This window comes from Salmo salar, chromosome ssa23 (assembly GCF_905237065.1).
Source record: "Salmo salar chromosome ssa23, Ssal_v3.1, whole genome shotgun sequence".
NCBI classification, from domain to species: Eukaryota; Metazoa; Chordata; class Actinopteri; order Salmoniformes; family Salmonidae; genus Salmo; species Salmo salar.
The window spans coordinates 42416407-42435848 of NC_059464.1; the positions used below are offsets into that span (position 1 = coordinate 42416407).

General features: G+C 42.8%; 1 protein-coding gene across 3 annotated transcripts in view; it reads left to right on the plus strand.

The window, feature by feature from the left end:
- Positions 1-19442, plus strand: part of LOC106584649 (EGF-like repeat and discoidin I-like domain-containing protein 3) — a 45562-nt gene that overhangs the window by 11259 nt on the left and 14861 nt on the right. For 2 of the 3 annotated variants that reach the window (XM_045706075.1, XM_045706076.1), the window contains exons 2-3: positions 7167-7289; positions 7894-8025. In XM_045706075.1, coding sequence (XP_045562031.1) covers positions 7167-7289; positions 7894-8025 — 255 coding nt within the window. The remainder of the gene's footprint in view (positions 1-7166; positions 7290-7893; positions 8026-19442) is intronic. The other variant, XM_045706077.1, reaches the window with a different exon arrangement.

Consider the following 19442-nt stretch of genomic DNA (forward strand, 5'->3'; position numbering starts at 1 on the left):
GTGCGTTAAGACAATCAGAAATACTATCAGACATCCCTAAATGGGCACATTTATAGACCTACATTTGTGCATAGGCCAGGTAGCCTAGGCCTACTTCTAGATGCGGAATTAGGTGTGCACCCTTACTCAACAGTCACCCTTGTCGGTGTGTGCCTGTTGGTCCAAGCAGCCTGAGATTCTCAGCAGCAGATTAATCTGGAGTGACTCCTCATTTCCTGGAACTCCTAAACCCAAAACCTCAGATGGTCTCTATACAGGGAAATGTATTTCCTCCGACTATACTGGAGGAGGCGTATACTTACGTGGTCAACTCATGTCCTAACTCAAATCCAATCTCTGTCTGTGGACCTCCTGATTAGATGGTGAGTCATGTGGCTGAAGCCTTTCTGTGGTATTTGGACAAGCAGGGATCTGGGACATGGCAAAGGCATGTTTTCTTTTTGGATCAAGAAGGGGCTTAGATGGTGGCAGGGTGCATGGTAATGACTGCGGTCAGCTCGTTGGCACGGCAACATTTTAGAGTTTGAGGCCCCGATCTTGCTGGTAGAGAACTGTTTGCATTTTTAAGCCAATTTAATGCGATCCTACATATTCTGCCATGAAGCTGAGAGAACTTTGCAGTTTTAAAGGTCGTTTCCTGCGAATTTATGCATTTTGACATGTCATTTTGCTCAAACATAAGAACAAAATGAATATTGCTATATTCATTGTTTTTGTGTATTTCAATTCTCCCTTGACTGTCTATTTTATTTTGGTGATTGTTAGTTCTCAAATATTATATTATTTATAATTCTAAACTGGGTGGTTCGAGCCCTGAAAGCTGATTGGCTGACAGCCGTGGTATATTAGGCCGTATATCATGGGTATGACAAAACCATTTATTTTTGCTGCTCTAATTATGTTGGTAACCAGTTTATAATAGCAATAAGGCACCTCTGTTTTGTGTTTTTGTTTTGTATATGGCCAATATACCACGGCTAAGGGTTGTATCCAGGCACTCCGTGTTGCGTCGTGTTAAAGAACAGACCTTAGCTTTGTTATATTGGCCACATACCACAAGCCCCCTCGGGCCTTATTGCTTAAATATATATCGGTCCATTATCTTTTCTGATTCTAAATGTTTTAAGCTTACACTTCATCCCAAATGTTTAAAAAATATATACATTTTGTAAAAAATGTTTGGACTTAGGCGACCCGGCCAAGGATTACAATGACATAAAAATACCTGAAAGGCTTGGGCTGTTACTCACTAGAATTGTATAATGACTGTAACAAACTGCCATGTGGGCCTGGCTGCCACACTGAGCTGAATGACTCTCTGGTTGGCTTATAATGAGGGGACATGCCTTCTCATACACCAGTATACCAAACATTAGGAACACCTTCGTAATATTGAGTTGCACCCCGCCTTTTGCCCTCAGAACAGATTCAATTTGTCAGGTCATGAACTCTACAAGGTGTCTAGCGTTCCACAGGGATGCTGGCCCATGTTAACTCCCACAGTTGTGTCAAGTTGGCTGGATGTCCTTTGGGTGGTGGACCATTTCTTGATACACACGGGAAACTCTTGTGTGAAAAACCCAGCAGCATTGCAGTTCTTGAAACAAAGCTTAACTTACTACCATACCCCGTTCAAAGGCACTTCAATGTTTTCATGGCCTTTCACCCTCTGAATGGCACACATACACAATCCATGTCTCAATAGTCTTGAGGCTTAAAAATCCTTATTTAACCAGTCACCTCCCCTTCATCTACACTGATTGATGTGGATTTAACAAGTGACATCAATTAGGGATCATAGCTTTCACTTGAATTCACATGGTTAGTCTGTTATGTAAAGACGTTCTTAATGTTTTGTCCACTCAGAGTATATCAAGTACACAAGTTACATTTGGTGGCAGTAGTGGGGTCCTGTTGGTGTTAATGTGAGCAGAGGTCAACACTTAAAACCGTCCACTGTAGACACTTATCAGGGCATGTTTATTCAACTGCTATTAACTCTTAATCATTGACCTCTTTTTATGTTCTCTCACAGAGACGGAATATTAATTGGTGTGGGTGATACAAGTGTCTCTAGCCTAGTCTCCTCAGACTTAACACTTCACTCAAATTTCAGCTGTTGAGAAAGGGAGACTAATCAACCAGATCAGCTGATCAAACATGTCGATACCCCCACTGCTGCCAATGAGTCAGCAAAGTCTTTCTAACCTCCACCCTGTGCTCCTTCTCCATTCCCATTTAATACTGAGGATAGAAAGAGGATGCATTTCTGAGGCTGGACTCCCCATGCCTCCCCGTGAGTTGGGGCCAATTTCATTTCTTGTCAATTCAGGAAGTATACGGAAATTCCAATTCCATGACCAACTGCCAATGAGTCAGAAAATCCCTTTATAAACTCCACCCTGTCTAAACTTCTTCTCCATTCCTATTCAGTACTGAGGATAGGAAGATGGTTACTTGCTGTAGCTGGACTCCTCATGCCTAAATAAAGGCTAAATACAAATAAATGTTGAATACTTTTTGAATAGAGATAAATTAGTGCACCACTTATTTTATTTTTTATCAACAGATGCCATCAGGATGGATATGTATATGTGTATATGTATATATGTATATATATGTGTGTGTGTGTGTGTGTGTGTGTATATATATATATATATATTATTTTTTTTAATGGCAGAAACTATTTGTAGAAGCGAAACGATTTCTCAATAAATGAAAGTGAAACTTTGGCTATAAGGAAAGCCACAGGTTATCACTGAAATGTGTTGACAACAGAATGTAATAAACCACTTCCCTATGGTCACTTGATGTTTGTTAGGTAGCTTCTGCTGAACAGCAATACTGAATGAGCTGTTTTTAATTGGAGAAGAAAATTTGTGAAGTACCTATTTTGTTTTATGTCCCAGTGCTTATTTAGGCAATTTCTAGGGAGTCGTGGTGGTTAGACCACTGTTTTTAAGCTGCAACCACCTTGACAAATGTCTCTAATTGAATTTACTCACAGAAACCCAGTAACTAGCACATGATCCACATTTCAGTTCCGAAGACCAGGGCTGTGTTCAGTAGGGCACGAAATGGAAGAACTCAAACTCCATTTTTATTTTTCATTGCAAAACATTTTGCTACGGTGTACCCTAATGAGTTAGGTCATTGTTCTGACAGTCATTCTTTCAACATGGGCTACATTTTGCTTGGCACTCAAGGTTTTTCGGGAAGGAGTTGTCTGCTGCGTAGTAGGAAGTAAGGCTGTGAATTGCCAGGCACCTCACGATACAGTAATATCACAATACTTAGGTGCCAATTTTTGTGTATTGTGATTTGATATTCCAAACATATTGCTCACCATCTGCTGCAGAGGGACGAGAGCCATGAGAAAACAAGCTTTGATCAGTCATGGAAATAAAACTGCTGAAAACGAATTGGCTAGCTATTTAAAAAGATGACAAACAAGCTATGAAGGAAACAATTTTGGTACAGCCAATCAGCGCAAAAATAATATTGCCTTTTTTTTTTCTTAAAAAAAATGTTTTATCAAAACTAATATCCTGATATGTAACTATAGATTTTCACTAGTGGAAAGAGGGCGGTTTCATTCCTCCCTAAAGATAAACAAACAGATATTGAGATAAGGACATGTGGGTTCAGAGACTGAGAGACTGGTGCTGCCAAAGCTTTGCCCCCAGAGACTGAGACTCCGCTCTCAAGGCCATGACACCACTGAAAACACATTATACCACTAGGAGAAACATGTTGATGACTCGGTTTTGGGTTACATCGCATAACAGGATGTTGGTGAAATGGATCGTGCACAGGTGCACATCTTTTTGTGTTTATTTCTATTAGCAGGTTCTTGCCAAATAGCGAAAGGCTACATTGTGAAAAAGAAGATGGATGTCCTGTGTAAATTCCCTCTTAAAAAATGATCTGACAAAGAAGACCAAAAGGTCTTGAATGATGGCCCCAATGATGCCTTCGGAAAGTTTTCAGACCCCTCGACTTTTTCCACATTTTTGTTAAGTTACAGCCTTATTCTAAAATTGTTTTATATTTTTTATTAATCATTCTCAGCAATGTACACACACGACCCCATAATGACAAAGTTAAAAACAGTTTTTTATAATTTGCTAATTTATTAAACAATTAAATAAGGTAATAAGGTAAGTATTTAGACCCTTTGCTATGAGACTCAAAATTGAGCTCAGGTGCATCCTGTTTCCATTGATCATCCTTGATGTATCTACAACTTGATTGGACTCCACCTGTGGTAAATTTAAATTGATTGGACATGATTTAGAAAGGCGCACACACCTATCTATATAAAGTCCCATAGTTGACGGTGCATGTCAGAGCAAAAACCAAGTCATGAGGTCGAAGGAATTGTCTGTAGCGCTCCGAGACAGGATTGTGTCAAGGCATAGATCTGGGGAAGGGTACCAAAACATTTCTGCAGCATTGAAGATCCCCAAGAACACAGTGGCCTCCACCATTCTTAAATGGAAGATGTTTGGAACCACCAAGACTCTTCCTAGAGCTGGCCGGCCGGCCAAACTGAGCAAGCTGGGGAAAAGGGACTTGGTCAGGGAGGTGACAAAAAGCCTGATGGTCACACTGACAGAGCTCCGGAGTTCCTCTGTGGAGATGGGAGAACCTTGCAGAAGGACAATCTTCCAGAAGGACAACCATCTCTGCAGCACTCCACCAATCAGGCCTTTATGGTAGTGGCCAGATGGAGGCCACTCCTCTGCAAAAGGCACATGACAGCCTACTTGGAGGCACCTAAAGGACTCTGACCATGAGAAAGAGGATTCTCTGATCTGATGAAACCAAGATTGAATTCCTTTGACCTGAATGCAAAGCGTCACGTGTGGAGGAAACCTGGCACCATTCCTTCGGTGAAGTATGGTGGTGGCAGCATCATGCGATGAGTGTTTTTCAGCGGCTGGGACTGGGAGATTAGTGAGGATCTAGGCAAAGATGAACGGAGCAAAGTACAGAGCTCCTTAACCTGCTCCAGAGCGCTCAGGACCTCAAACTAGGGTGAAAATTCACCTTCCAATAGGACAATGACCCTAAGCACACAGCCAAGCCAACGCAGGAGTGGCTTCGGGACAAGTCTCTGAATGTCCTTGAGTGGCCCAGCCAGAGCCTAGACTTGAACCCGCTCAAACATTGAACCCGCTCAAACATATCTGGAGAGACCTGAAAATAGCTGTGCTGCCACACTCCCCATCCAACCTGACAGCTTGAGAGGATCTGCAGAGAACAATGAAACTCCCCAAATACAGGTGTGCCAAGCTTGTAGCGTCATACCCCAGAAGACTGGATGCTGTAATCGCTGCCAAAGGTGCTTCAACAAAGTACTGAGTAAAGGGTCTGAATACTTATGTAAATGTAATATTTCTGTTTTTTTATAAATTGGCAAATTCTAAAACTTTTTGCTTTATCATTATGGGGTTATTGTGTGTAGATTGAGGGTGAAAAACAATTTTTAATCCGTTTTAGAGTAAGGTTGTAACGTAACAAAATGTGGGAAAAGTCGAGGGGTCTGAATACTTTCCGAAGGCACTGTATATAAACCCTGGATTGCTGATGCTATGTATTGGCCAATGAGAGGCTTTGAAGCCAACGGTCAACCATATTGTCACTCCCCAGAATAAGCAGTCCTTAGGAATTAATGGAATTCTACAGTTTTTCCATTTTAAGTGTTTTTCAAGGACAAAATTATATGGATTTAAAAGTTTTTGTTTGTAGTGGGGACAGTAGTACTTTCTAAAACATATTTTAAGGAATTATTTGTGTGTATATTTTGTAGTTATTTTTATGTTTAGCACATTAAGTATTCATCAATGTCTGAAACAGAATAAATGTGGCAAAAACAAATGTAGATATATATATCTTTTTTTTATTGCTTTTTTTTTTTTTTACAATGGCGGCACGGTGGATTCAAAACGGCACCCCTTGTCTATCGTGTGTGTGTGTGTGTGTGTGTCATTGGAAGGCCCTCTTTGAGTACTTTGGAAAGGCATCCTTCCTTCCTTGAAGTAATCAGATCTAAATTGGCTGGTTTGGGGAAAGCAATTAGGTGGCAGGTTCTTTATCCGATGGAAATCAAACACTTCTAATCTGTTATTGGCTCGAGGGAACTGTACTGAAACCACCTTTTTATAGTATGTTCCCAAAACAGGATATGAAGACGTGAGCTCCACTGGCACATGTTGGAGCCATGTTCACCCTGGATAAACTTTGCCCAGAGGTTGTGGTGTGTTTGGATGCCTGAGGCGGAGAAAGGGGGGAAACGCTGTGAGACAGAAAGCTTTGAGTATCACCAACGTGCCATCATATTTCACCATGACCTTGTGGGGTCTGCAGAACCCCTAATTCAAAGCAATCGGTTCACATAGTCCACAGCGATCAGTTGACAGTTCACATCTATTGTTCCCCACTTCCTTCACAAATAATAACTCTTCAACGTGTCAGTTCGTTCTAAATTAAGACTTTGCACGTTCTCCAGTCTAATCTACCATCAGCATTAAGTACAAATTCCCCCGCATGGCTTCCTTTTTCCCTAGTAGCATTGTATTTCCTCTTGGAGAAATATAGGCTACAGGGAGTTTCCACCATGTCTACACCAATCCAATGGTTTCTGTGGGGGGAGCAGTGTACAAGTGCACACTTCAGGAGAAGGTAGAGCTTATTGGGAGGCACGGTCTGAATTCCCCCTGTGAGCCTCATGCCAAAAGCTTGAAACACTGTGGACTAACTGACCGGGGTGGAGCCAGACGCACGAGTGACTGGAGACCTCCAGTATCTGTGTGTCTAGAAACGCTGTGTCAGCAGGCTAACGCAATCAGACAAGCCACTCATGACAGTCAGTGCTGTGTCATCTCTTGTCCTGTCCAAATCAAGTCCACTGGCCTAATAGGAGTAGACAGTGTGGTAGGTGTCAGTGTGTTGTTAACTCTATTACTGAGTCAACAGGAAATGCCAGGCGTCTTTGTAGGAATTACAATGCTACAAAACATCAGTCAATGCTGATCTGTATGCCACTACTGAACAAACGATTGACTACGTTGAAGAACCAACTGCCTTTCTACCTTTTTGGAAAGATGGTCTTCTGACTCAGGCTTCCTGGTTAAATATTGGTCACTGTTCCTCTCTCCCAGGTGACTACTGTGAGATAAATGTCTGCAGTAATGGGGGGAGCTGTGTGACCGGCCCCAGATCTTCCTTCATCTGTATCTGCCCTGATGGCTATACTGGGGACACATGCAATGACACCGAGACTGGTAAGGACAACAGAGCAATATTTCTGCACAAAAGCATCATTTAAATTTTTTTCTTTAACTAGGCAAGTCAGTTAACAACATTCGTATTTACAATGATGGCCTACCGGGGAACAGTGGGTTAACTGCGTTGTTCAGGGGCAGAACGACAGATCTTTACCTTGCTAACTCGGGGATTCGATCCAGCAACCTTTCGGTTACTGGCCCAACGCTCTAACCACTAGACTACCTGCCGCCCCATTATAGCTAGGTATTTTAATTAGTATCATGTATAGTTATTACATTGTAAAGTTATTTGTAGGCCAGTTATAAGGAGTCCCAAGCTGTTATGAATGCCTATAGCAAGTCTTTCTAAAGCACTATGGGTGTGTTGTGAGGGTTCGTTAAGGAGTTAATCCGACAGTCAGTACATGGACACTGGGAGGAAGATTCTGAGAGGCTGTCTCTGTACTACAAGGTATTGCCCTAATGCTATTCTTCCCTATTCTCCTCCCCTGCCTCTCTCTGACCCAAGTCGTTGCTGTAGAAAGAGAATATGATCGCGGTCCCACCTACCTGGTACAACGGTAGTACAATGAGTTAATAATAAGTTATATTTTCTTCCCAGGGCCCTGCAATCCAAACCCCTGCAAGAACGACGCCTTCTGCGACGTGACTGGCCAGAAACGCAGAGGGGACGTCTTCAGCGAGTACATCTGCAAGTGCCAGGATGGCTTTGACGGAGTCCACTGTCAGAACAGTAAGAGTCCGCTGCCAGGGCAGTAAGAGCCGCTCAACGTTTACATTCAAATAGAATCTATTGGCCAAGCTGTTGAGTATGTAAGCATATGGCTGCCAATGGTTGAATTTATTCACTTTGCGTGAGGATGCAATGTTGTCATGTTATCTATTCTAGGCAGAATGGTGGGTTATCTATATTGCTATACAATCCAATTTGAAACCTATCAAACTTTGATTTAAAAAGTGGATTAAAACTGACATGTCAACACACTCAAACTGAACAACACATTGACCACATCATTGTGGTACATTCAACAAGAACTAGTGGATCTCATTGGCCGACCGGGCCAGTCACTTTTCAGTGCATTTTTGTGTTTCAGTTCCACATTTACCTGCTCTGTCGCAGTCCACCATTGAAGAATACACGCGGAAAACTCATGCTATTTGTATTTGAGCAATATGATTGGCCGTTCAAACACCACCACGCTCCTGCAAGTCATAACTTCTGGAGTAGTAGCCTACATGAGTTGATGCCTTCACACAGCACACGCGAGCTGTCCAAAGCAAAAAGAAGTGCCCATCAATCTACTATTTTATTTTTCGGGAAAGTGATTTACAAAAGTAAACCTTCAATAGTGAAAATACTAGCAATATGCTGGCTACTGTTGATAGTCTGCTAAAAGATGGCTACAAAAGACACCGAGCATTTGTCTTCGCTAGCCTACTGTAGCCATGACGATCTATCTTTTGGAACGTTTGTCTTAAAGGGGCAGTGTCCTATTTTGAGAAATCTTAGCAAGAAACAAATGTATGCAATTAATACAATGTAATTCTAAAGAATAGACTAATGACTTACATTGCTAAATTATATTACACAGCTTTTAATACATATCATAATTACCAAATGTAGCCTATTTAATAGCTGAATATAGAGAGAAAGAATGGCAACCCATAGGGCCTCTGTCCGGACCAGTAGAAATGTATGTTCGGGCCTGTAGATTTTTGGCTAACTGGGCCGGTGAGACACAAAGTTAACATTGGACCGTGCCCTGTGTTAGATACAATGAGCTAGAGAGGTTGGGGGTGTGTTGTTCATTGGAATAGATTAGACCTAGAGAAACAAAGGCTGCGTTTATACAGGAAGCTTAATTCTGAGATTTTTACGCAAGTTGGTGTTTTGACCAATCAGATCAGCTCTTTGCAAATAATTGGGCAAAAGGTCAGACTTGGGATGCCTGTGTAAACACAACATGTAATATAAGACAACGCGGATGCTACACTACAGGACTGTTTTGCTAGCACAGACTGGAATATGTTCCCGGATTTATCCAAAGGCATTGAGGAGTACACCACCTCAGTCATCGGCTTCATCAATAAGTGCATCGACACGACGTCCCCCCCCACAGTGACTGTACGTACATTTTCCAACCCGAAGCCATGGATTACAGGCAACATCCACATCGAGCTAAAGGCTAGAGCTGCCACTTTCAAGGAGCGGGAGACTAATCCAGATGCTTATAAGAAATCCCGCTATGCCCTCAGATGAACCATCAAACAAGCAAATCGTCAATACCGGATTAAGTTTGAATCCTACTACACGAGCTCTGATGCTCGTCAGATGTGGCAGGGCTTGAAAACTATTACGGACTACAAAGGGAAGACACCCAGATGCGAGCTGCCCAGTGACTCAAGCCTACCAGATGAGCTAAATGCCTTTTTTATGCTCGCTTCGAGGCAAGCAACACTGAAGCATGCACGGGAGCACCAGCTGTTCTGAATGACTGTGTGATAATCCTCTCAGTAGCAGATGTGAACAAGACCTTTAAACAGGTCAACATTCACAAAGCCGCTGGGCCAGACGGATTACCAGGACGTGCACTCAAAACATGCGTGGACCAACTGGCAAGTGTCTTCACTGACATTTTCAACCTCTCCCTGACCGAGTCTGTAATACCTACATGTTTCAAACAGACCACCATAGTTCCTGCGCCCAAGAAAGCGAAGGTAACCTGACTCAATGATTACCGCCCGTGGCACTCACGTCGGTAGCCATGAAGTGCTTTGAAAGGATGGTCATGGCTCAAGTCTAGGACCTCCAAGTCTAGGACCAAAAGGCTCCTCAACAGCTTCTACCCCAAGCCGTAAGACTGCTGAACAATTAATAAAATTGCCACCGGACAATTTACGTTGAACCCCCCCCCCCCCCTTTGTACACTGCTGCTACTCACTGTTATTAATTATCTATGCATGGTCACTTCACCCCTACCTACATGTACAAATGACCTCAACTAACCTGTATCCCCGCACACTGACACGTTACCGGTGCCCCCTGTGTATAGCCTCGTTATTCTTATTGTGTTACTTTTTATTATAACTTTTTATTTTAGTCTACTTGGTAATTATTTTCTTAACTCTTCTTGAACTGCACTGTTGGTTAAGGGTTTGTAAGCAAACATTTCAAGGTAAAGTCTACACTTGTTGTATTCGGCGCATGTGAAAAAGTTTTGATTTGAAGAAAACCAGTTGTTCTGACATGGCGTTGATACAGAGGCTGAGGCAGCACTAAGTGGGTTTTTCAACCCAAGCAGCTGTTGTCCTTATGGAAGCATCTCTCCGCATATGGCAAGGTTCAACTCCCAACTGGCAGCATACGCTTGGCCTCCGAGCAGCCTAAAGCACTGCACATAAGAGACAGGTGGTGACTGTGCTGCTATGTAACAGAAAAATGGAGCAACCAAAAATATGTGAAAAGCTCATTTAGTTTGGAAGGAATCGTATACATGCACTTTCCCAAATGTATGGCTCAAAAAACACATCAAGGTACATTTTGTTTTAAATTATGCATGGTGAACATTATTAGGTCTACAGATTTAACTTACATCTAGACGTTCCGCTAGCGGAACACCTGCTCCAATATCCAATGGTATAGCGTGGCGCGAATTACAAATTCCTCAAAAATCCAAAAACTTCAATTTTTCAAACATATGACTATTTTACAGCATTTTAAAGACAAGACTCTCCTTTATCTAACCACACTGTCCGATTTCAAAATGGCTTTACAGCGAAAGCAAAACATTATATTATGTCAGCAGAGTACCCAGCCAGAAATAATCAGACACCCATTTTTCAAGCTAGCATATGATGTCACAAAAAACAAAACCACAGCTAAATGCAGCACTAACCTTTGATCTTCATCAGATGACAATCCTAGGACATTATGTTATACAATACATGCATGTTTTGTTCAATCAAGTTAATTTTTATATCAAAAACCAGCTTTTTATATTAGCATGTGACGTTCAGAACTAGCATTCCCACCGAACACTTCCGGTGAATTTACTAAATTACTCACGATAAACGTTCACAAAAAAACATAACAATTATTTAAAAAATTATAGATACAGAACTCCTTTATGCAATCGAGGTGTCCGATTTTTAAAATAGCTTTTCGGTGAAAGCACATTTTGCAATATTCTGAGTAGATAGCTCGCCATCACAGGCGAACTATTTTGACACCCACCAAGTTTTGTACTCACCAAACTCAGATTTACTATAAGAAAAATTGGATTACCTTTGCTGTTCTTCGTCAGAATGCACTCCCAGGACTTCTACTTCAATAACAAATGTTGGTTTGATTCAAAATAATCCATAGTTATATCCAAATGGCGGCGTTTTGTTCGTGCGTTCAAGACACTATCCAAGGGTGACGAAGGGTTACGCGCCCGACGCGTTTCGTGACAAAACATTTCTAAATATTCCTTTACCGTACTTCGAAGCATGTCAACCGCTGTTTAAAATAAATGTTTATGCTATTTTTCTCGTAAAAAAGCGATAATATTCCGACCGGGAGTCGTTGTTTTCGTTCAAAGACGAAAGAATAAAAACATGGGGTCGCCTCGTGCACGCGCCTCCAGTCTCTGTTCTCTGATCGACCACTATCTAAATGCGCTAATGTTTTTCAGCCAGGGCCTGCAAAGCCACCATTCAGCTTTTTGCCGCCTTCTGAGAGCCTATGGGAGCCGTAGGAAGTGTCACGTTACAGCAGAGATCCCCTGTTTTGGATAGAGATGATCAAGAAGGCCAAGAAATGGTCAGAGTGGGCGCTTCCTGTTTGGAATCTTCTCAGGTTTTGGCCTGCCATATGAGTTCTGTTATACTCACAGACACCATTCAAACAGTTTTAGGAACTTTGGAGTGTTTTCTATCCAAAGCTAATAATTATATGCATATTCTAGTTTCTGGGCAGGAGTAATAATCAGATTAAATCGGGTACGATTTTTATCCGGCCGTGAAAATACTGCCCCCTATCCATAACAGGTTAAAAAGTGGTTGACTATGACCAACACATTGCATCATTGTGTTTATCTATCCATGGTTTGTCGGTAATTAGGGGTTTGTGTGAGAGAGAATGTGTGACAGTGAGTGGCAGGCAGATTTCTGGTTGTTTTTAGGAGGTGCCTCAACCACACAGGATATGGCTAGTCTGAAGTGGACAGGTTAAGCTCTGCGCCCCCATTTCTGTGACTCAAATGCTCTGTTTACAGTAGTTTCTGCTAGCCACACTTGCTCTGTTTACAGTAGTTTCTAGTAGCCACGCGTCGTTGCCATTGTTATTTACGTTTACTTCATTTAGCTAATGCTCTTATCCAGAGCGACTTACACTGGTGAGGAAATACATTTTAATTATAATACTTTTTTTGTACTGGTCCCCTGTGGGAATCGAACCCACAACCCTTGCGCTGCAAGTGCCATGCTCTATCAATTACACGGGGCCTTATGAATGTTCTACAGGTGCCGCAGCCATCCATATTTGTGCCCAAAAGTTTGCCATCAAAATCATGTCGTCAAATTTACTTTCGACAGACGGCAATGTTGTCATTAGCCAGCATAGTTGGCTAACGAAAAGTCAGATTTGAGGGGAGACCATACTAACGTTAGCCAACTATGCTGGCTAATGACAACATTGCCGTGTGTGTGTGTGTGTGTGCTTATGTATATGTAGTCAACCTGGTGACATCAAAATAATGCCAAAAGGTTTTCTTGCTTATTATTTTATAAATGTCCTTTTATTTCCAAGCCACTGTAATGCACTTTTTTATGGAATCTTCATCAGTGCACATTTGACAAAGCATTGAGTAGAATGTTCCATGGGCATTGTGACATAACATGCAACCCATGAAATAGTCCCCTTCAGGCAGGGAATACACTTTTTCCTCTTGTTCTCAGTTTGGACCCATGCGCTTTGCTCCTACGTGTTCAGTCCTTCTGCTAGCCGATGCTACCCGTGGGGCAGAGGGACATGCACAGAGAGGACTGGCGTTGTCAGCACTATTTAACCCTTTTATCTGCGGTCGTCGTCCACAGCAGTGTGTCACAGAAACTAGGAACAGTCCGATCATGTCAACAACCCCCTCCCCTCTCCACACCAAAGTCAATATTCTGTGGTACTGCCTACTGGGCAATATGCAGTTCAATCTGTCAGTTCTGATTTCTTCTTCCTTTTTCAGCCAGGGACACTTATATTCATGCTCCTAAATGTTCATGCCTTTATTTATGCCATAAATAATTTTAATATGACTTTAAAAGTTCACGGCAATGCTTATCCATGTGCACCACAAAAGAGTACTTAACCAAGCTCTGACTCCTTAGTGCATTACCTACCTCCCAGAAAAGACAAGCTAAAGCGCTCGCTAGCTTTTTATGCTAATTAAATAATGTTTTTGTGAGGACTGTAAAGATCATTCATTTGGCTGCAGATGTATGTGAGGTTCCTTGGGCTGGTCTTTCTCTGCCTCAACTTCTCATTTAGAACTTCTGCCTGTTTTTGATTTAGATTTTTTACATTTTGTATTGCTCAGTAATTTAGTGTGTGTATTGGAGGGAGGGTGTTTTGTGTGTGCGAGAAAGAGAGGGCCTGTGTGTGGGCAGTGAGTGAGGCGCATCCTCGGTAGCGCCTGCAGGCTGGAGTCAGTGTGTGTGGTGGGAGCAAGGCGACCGAGGCTCTGTGAAGGTAAGACTCTTCGAAAGCAGCCAACTCGGATGCGTACAGTAGTAGCAAAATCTTCCCTGCTGTTAAACAGGTTGACATACTCATACACACACATTCACACTTGAATTCTAAAACACACTGGCATACACAAACATGGCAAACCCATTGTACACGCAAACCGGACTCTCTCGTGCTCATCCAGCCAATGGAAAGTGGTCACGAACGCAGCACTCCCAGGACGTCAGCTGCCCTGTTGCCGGGGTAAAGAGGGAAGTGGAGGCAGAAAAGTGAATGAAGTCCGCCTTGACAATGTCACAGCCTCCGCTCAGGTCTGACGCCAGCACTTCTACCGGTCGTGTGAAATTGGCCTGAAAGCTTCAATGGGGAGGCAGTGACCAATACTGAAAGCCGTGTCTGATGCTGTTTACTTACTTTATCAGCACCTAAATCGGATCAGACGACTGCAGCTGAGACTGAAGTGGTCTCGGAGCTTAGATGTTAAACTGGTGATCGCCTCTGATTTATTCTGTGTTGGTTATTTTGAGTTGTTTGTCAACAGATTATTGTGTGGGTCGGTAATTAGGGGTTTGGATTTGTGTGTGACAGTGAGTGGCAGGCATATTTCTGGTTGTTTTAGGAGGTGCCTCAACCACACACGGTATGTGGCTAGTCTAAAGTCGACAGATTAAGCTCTGCACCCCCTGGGGAAGTGTGTGATTGTGTGCATCCATTTCTGTTTATGTGGGTGTTTTGCATTTTTGTGAATCAAATGCTTTGTTTACAGTAGTTTCTGCTAGCCACACTGCTCTGTTTACAGTAGTTTCTGCTAGCCACACTGCTCTGTTATACAGTCGTTTCTGCTAGCCACACTGCTCTGTTATACAGTCGTTTCTGCTAGCCACACTGCTCTGTTATACAGTCGTTTCTGCTAGCCACACTGCTCTGTTATACAGTCGTTTCTGCTAGCCACACTGCTCTGTTATACAGTCGTTTCTGCTAGCCACACTGCTCTGTTATACAGTCGTTTCTGCTAGCCACACTGCTCTGTTATACAGTAGTTTCTGCTAGCCACACTGCTCTGTTATACAGTAGTTTCTGCTAGCCACACTGCTCTGGTATACAGTAGTTTCTGCTAGCCACACTGCTCTGGTATACAGTAGTTTCTGCTAGCCACACTGCTCTGTTTACCATCGTTTCTGGTAGCCTTTCAGCAGGGGAGGTAATTTTCCTAAATTGGTCATAGAAAGGAATTTGCTCACACCAGGTCAGTTGCACTAAGCATCGACACAATTACTTTTCAGTTGCTTTAATGCTACTGTAGCGCTCTGTCACACGGTGTTGTCTATGGTCAGACCACCTACAATACTACGGTCATATAATTACTTCTAGAACCCTGTAACCCTGAATTATAGAATCTCTGTGACCTACAATATACTGTCAAATCTCAATGTTTAATTGTGGGACATTTTTAAAAGGCTCAGTCATAACACAACACATGGCCCCACACCACGGTCTGGCAAGGTCTGGAACCAGAGCTATTCTAGGACTTGAGGTCTTCTGTCAGTTCCCAAAAGGCTTTCACAAAGCAAATTACAACTTCATATACTTTCATTTAGCGGTTGTGTGGCTAGACTTGGCTGTGCATACTACCAGTGGGGCACCCCCTAGCTGTGCCCCCATGCCAGGAACTTTTCGGACCTGGATTTATTGGGATTGGATGAAGCACTGTCCCTGTCATTTGTTTTGGTAAACAGCTAAGGGATGGTGCTGGAGAATTGAGCACACTCAGTTGATCTAAGCTCATGAGGAATTTATAAGTTTGATTCTTGAAGAATATATGGTTTATATATCATGAATTTTAAAAGTCACAAAATGGATGTACAAATCCCAGATTTCCCCTTTTTAAATATAGGTGGATGGCACTGCCAGTTTAACTCGTTATCAGCGGGCATAGGATCACATAAGCAAGCCATGACTCAGGGGCCTAGGGCATAAAAGCAGGTTTTCTGTTAGAGTCCCAGGACACTAACTGCACTGTACACCTCATCCCGCCAACGCTGGCGGCCTGGCACTGCCTACTGGCTTTGATGCTCAGGCTGTGTTGTCACATGCTGCCAGCTGGCCTGGATCTGCGCTGATCTCAACTCTGCCAGCTGATCTGGCTCCTGCACTGATCTCAGCTCTGCCAGCTGGCCTGGCTCTGCGCTGATCTCAACTCTGCCAGCTGAGATCAGTATTGGTTTTTGCTTTGTGCACAGACAAAGCCTGTGTATTGATGCTCATTACAAGGTGTGTGATGGTGCTAAGTCTGATAGGACTTAACATCAAAGGAATAGACCTACACAACCCTAAAGGAATAGGCCTGTGCTCCTCCACGACACTAAAGGAATAGACCTCCATGACACTAAAGGAATAGACCTCCATGACACTAAAGGAATAGACCTCCATGACACTAAAGGAATAGACCTCCATGACACTAAAGGAATAGACCTCCATGACACTAAAGGAATAGACCTCCATGACACTAAAGGAATAGACCTCCATGACACTAAAGGAATAGACCTGTGCTCCTCCATGACACTAAAGGAATAGACCTCCATGACACTAAAGGAATAGACCTCCATGACACTAAAGGAATAGACCTCCATGACACTAAAGGAATAGACCTCCATGACACTAAAGGAATAGACCTCCATGACACTAAAGGAATAGACCTCCATGACACTAAAGGAATAGACCTGGGCTCCTCCATAACCCTAAAGGAATAGACCTGTGCTCCTCCATAACCCTAAAGGAATAGACCTGTGCTCCTCCATAACCCTAAAGGAATAGACCTGTGCTCCTCCATAACCCTAAAGGAATAGACCTGTGCTCCTCCATAACCCTAAAGGAATAGACCTGTGCTCCTCCCTAACCCTAAAGGAATAGACCTCCATGGCACTAAAGGAATAGACCTCCATGGCACTAAAGGAATAGACCTCCATGACACTATAGGAATAGACCTCCATGACACTATAGGAATAGACCTCCATGACACTATAGGAATAGACCTCCATGACACTATAGGAATAGACCTCCATGACACTATAGGAATAGACCTCCATGACACTATAGGAATAGACCTCCATGACACTATAGGAATAGACCTCCATGACACTATAGGAATAGACCTCCATGACACTATAGGAATAGACCTCCATGACACTAAAGGAATAGACCTCCATGACACTAAAGGAATAGACCTCCATAACACTAAAGGAATAGACCTCCATGACACTAAAGAAATAGACCTGGGCTTCTCCATGACACTAAAGGAATAGACCTGGGCTTCTCCATGACACTAAAGGAATAGACCTCCATGACACTAAAGGAATAGACCTCCATGACACTAAAGGAATAGACCTCCATAACACTAAAGGAATAGACCTGGGCTTCTCCATGACACTAAAGGAATAGACCTCCATGACACTTAAGGAATAGATCTCCATGACACTAAAGGAATAGACCTCCATGACACTAAAGGAATAGACCTCCATGACACTAAAGGAATAGACCTCCATGACACTAAAGGAATAGACCTCCATGACACTAAAGGAATAGACCTCCATGACACTAAAGGAATAGACCTCCATGACACTAAAGGAATAGACCTCCATAACACTAAAGGAATAGACCTCCATGACACTAAAGGAATAGACCTGTGCTCCTCCATGACTCTAAAGGAATAGACCTCCATGACACTAAAGGAATAGACCTCCATGACACTAAAGGAATAGACCTCATGACACTAAAGGAATAGATCTCCATGACACTAAAGGAATAGACCTCCATGACACTAAAGGAATAGACCTCCATGACACTAAAGGAATAGACCTGGGCTTCTCCATGACACTAAAGGAATAGACCTCCATGACACTAAAGGAATAGACCTCCATGACACTAAAGGAATAGACCTCCGTGACACTAAAGGAATAGACCTCCGTGACACTAAAGGAATAGACCTCCGTGACACTAAAGGAATAGACCTCCGTGACACTACAGGAATAGACCTGTGCTCCTCCATAACACTAAAGGAATAGACCTCCATGACACTAAAGGAATAGATCTCCATAACACTACAGGAATAGACCTGTGCTCCTTCATAACACTAAAAGAATAGACCTCCATGACACTAAAGGAATAGATCTCCATAACACTACAGGAATAGACCTGTCACCCAATCATTTTCAAATCAAACAATACATTTGACTGGTAAAAACAGTCTCGCTACATAACAACAAAATGAGAATAAACTGGGTCAATTTAAGATTGCGTAGGTCTACTCTCAATACAGGTGAATGCGTATTCAATAGGAGTGTGTGTGTGTGTGTGTGTGTGTGTGTGTGTATTTGTTGTATTTCTGAGCTTGTTTTGGCTAGTTTGAGAAATGAGAATGCAAGGTGATCTATGGCTTTCTCAGTCCATAAGCATGCAGGAAGCTATGTGGCTAAACCAATTGCCAACCTTTTTATTTAGGCATTTTAAAGCACTTCCTACTTTCCCTATTACGACAATCATCTAATCTGACTATCAACTGTCAATTTCCGGACACGATTGCTGCTGGTCAGATCAGCACTCCAGTAAATGGCTAACGTTACTCCACAAGTCAGATGGCTCGTTGATGGGAAAAATGGTGCATGTTCAAAATGATAACAAGCTAACGTTAGCTAACTACGTTGGCTATTTTAGCTCCTATCTAATATCTTAGCACTGTGTTTATCTAGCCAGCTAGCTAGTATAGGAGCTAATGTAGCTAGCGAGCTAGCTAACACCACAGATGAAAGGGTTAGTTATTGTAATCTTTGCTCCAGTTTCTGCTGTTCTGCCTGCGGCCATTGAACCCTTTCCTGTTCACCGGATGTGCTCTCTCCCTCTAACTCCCTCTTTACCTGACATGACCCTCCTGCATGACAATGCCATCAGCCATACTGCTCGTTCTGTGCGTGATTTCCTGCAAGAAAGGAATGTCAGTGTTCTGCCATGGCCAGCGAAGAGCCCGGATCTCAATCCCATTGAGCATGTCTGGGACCTGTTGGATTGGAGGGTGAGCGCTAGGGCCGTTCCCCCCCCAGAAATGTCCAGGAACTTGCAGGTGCCTTGATGGAAGAGTGGGGTAACATCTCACAGCAAGAACTGGCAAATCTGGTGCAGTCCATGAGGAGGAGATGCACTGCAGTACTTAATGCAGCTGGTGGCCACACCAGATACTGACTGTTACTTTTGATTTTGACCCCCCCTTTCTTCAGGGACACATTATTCCATTTCTGTTAGTCACATGTCTGTGGAACTTGTTCAGTTTGTCTCAGTTGTTGAATCTTATGTTGATACAAATATTTACACATGTTGTGTTTGCTGAAAATAAACGCACTTGACAGTGAGAGGATGTTTCTTTCTTTTTGCTGAGTTTA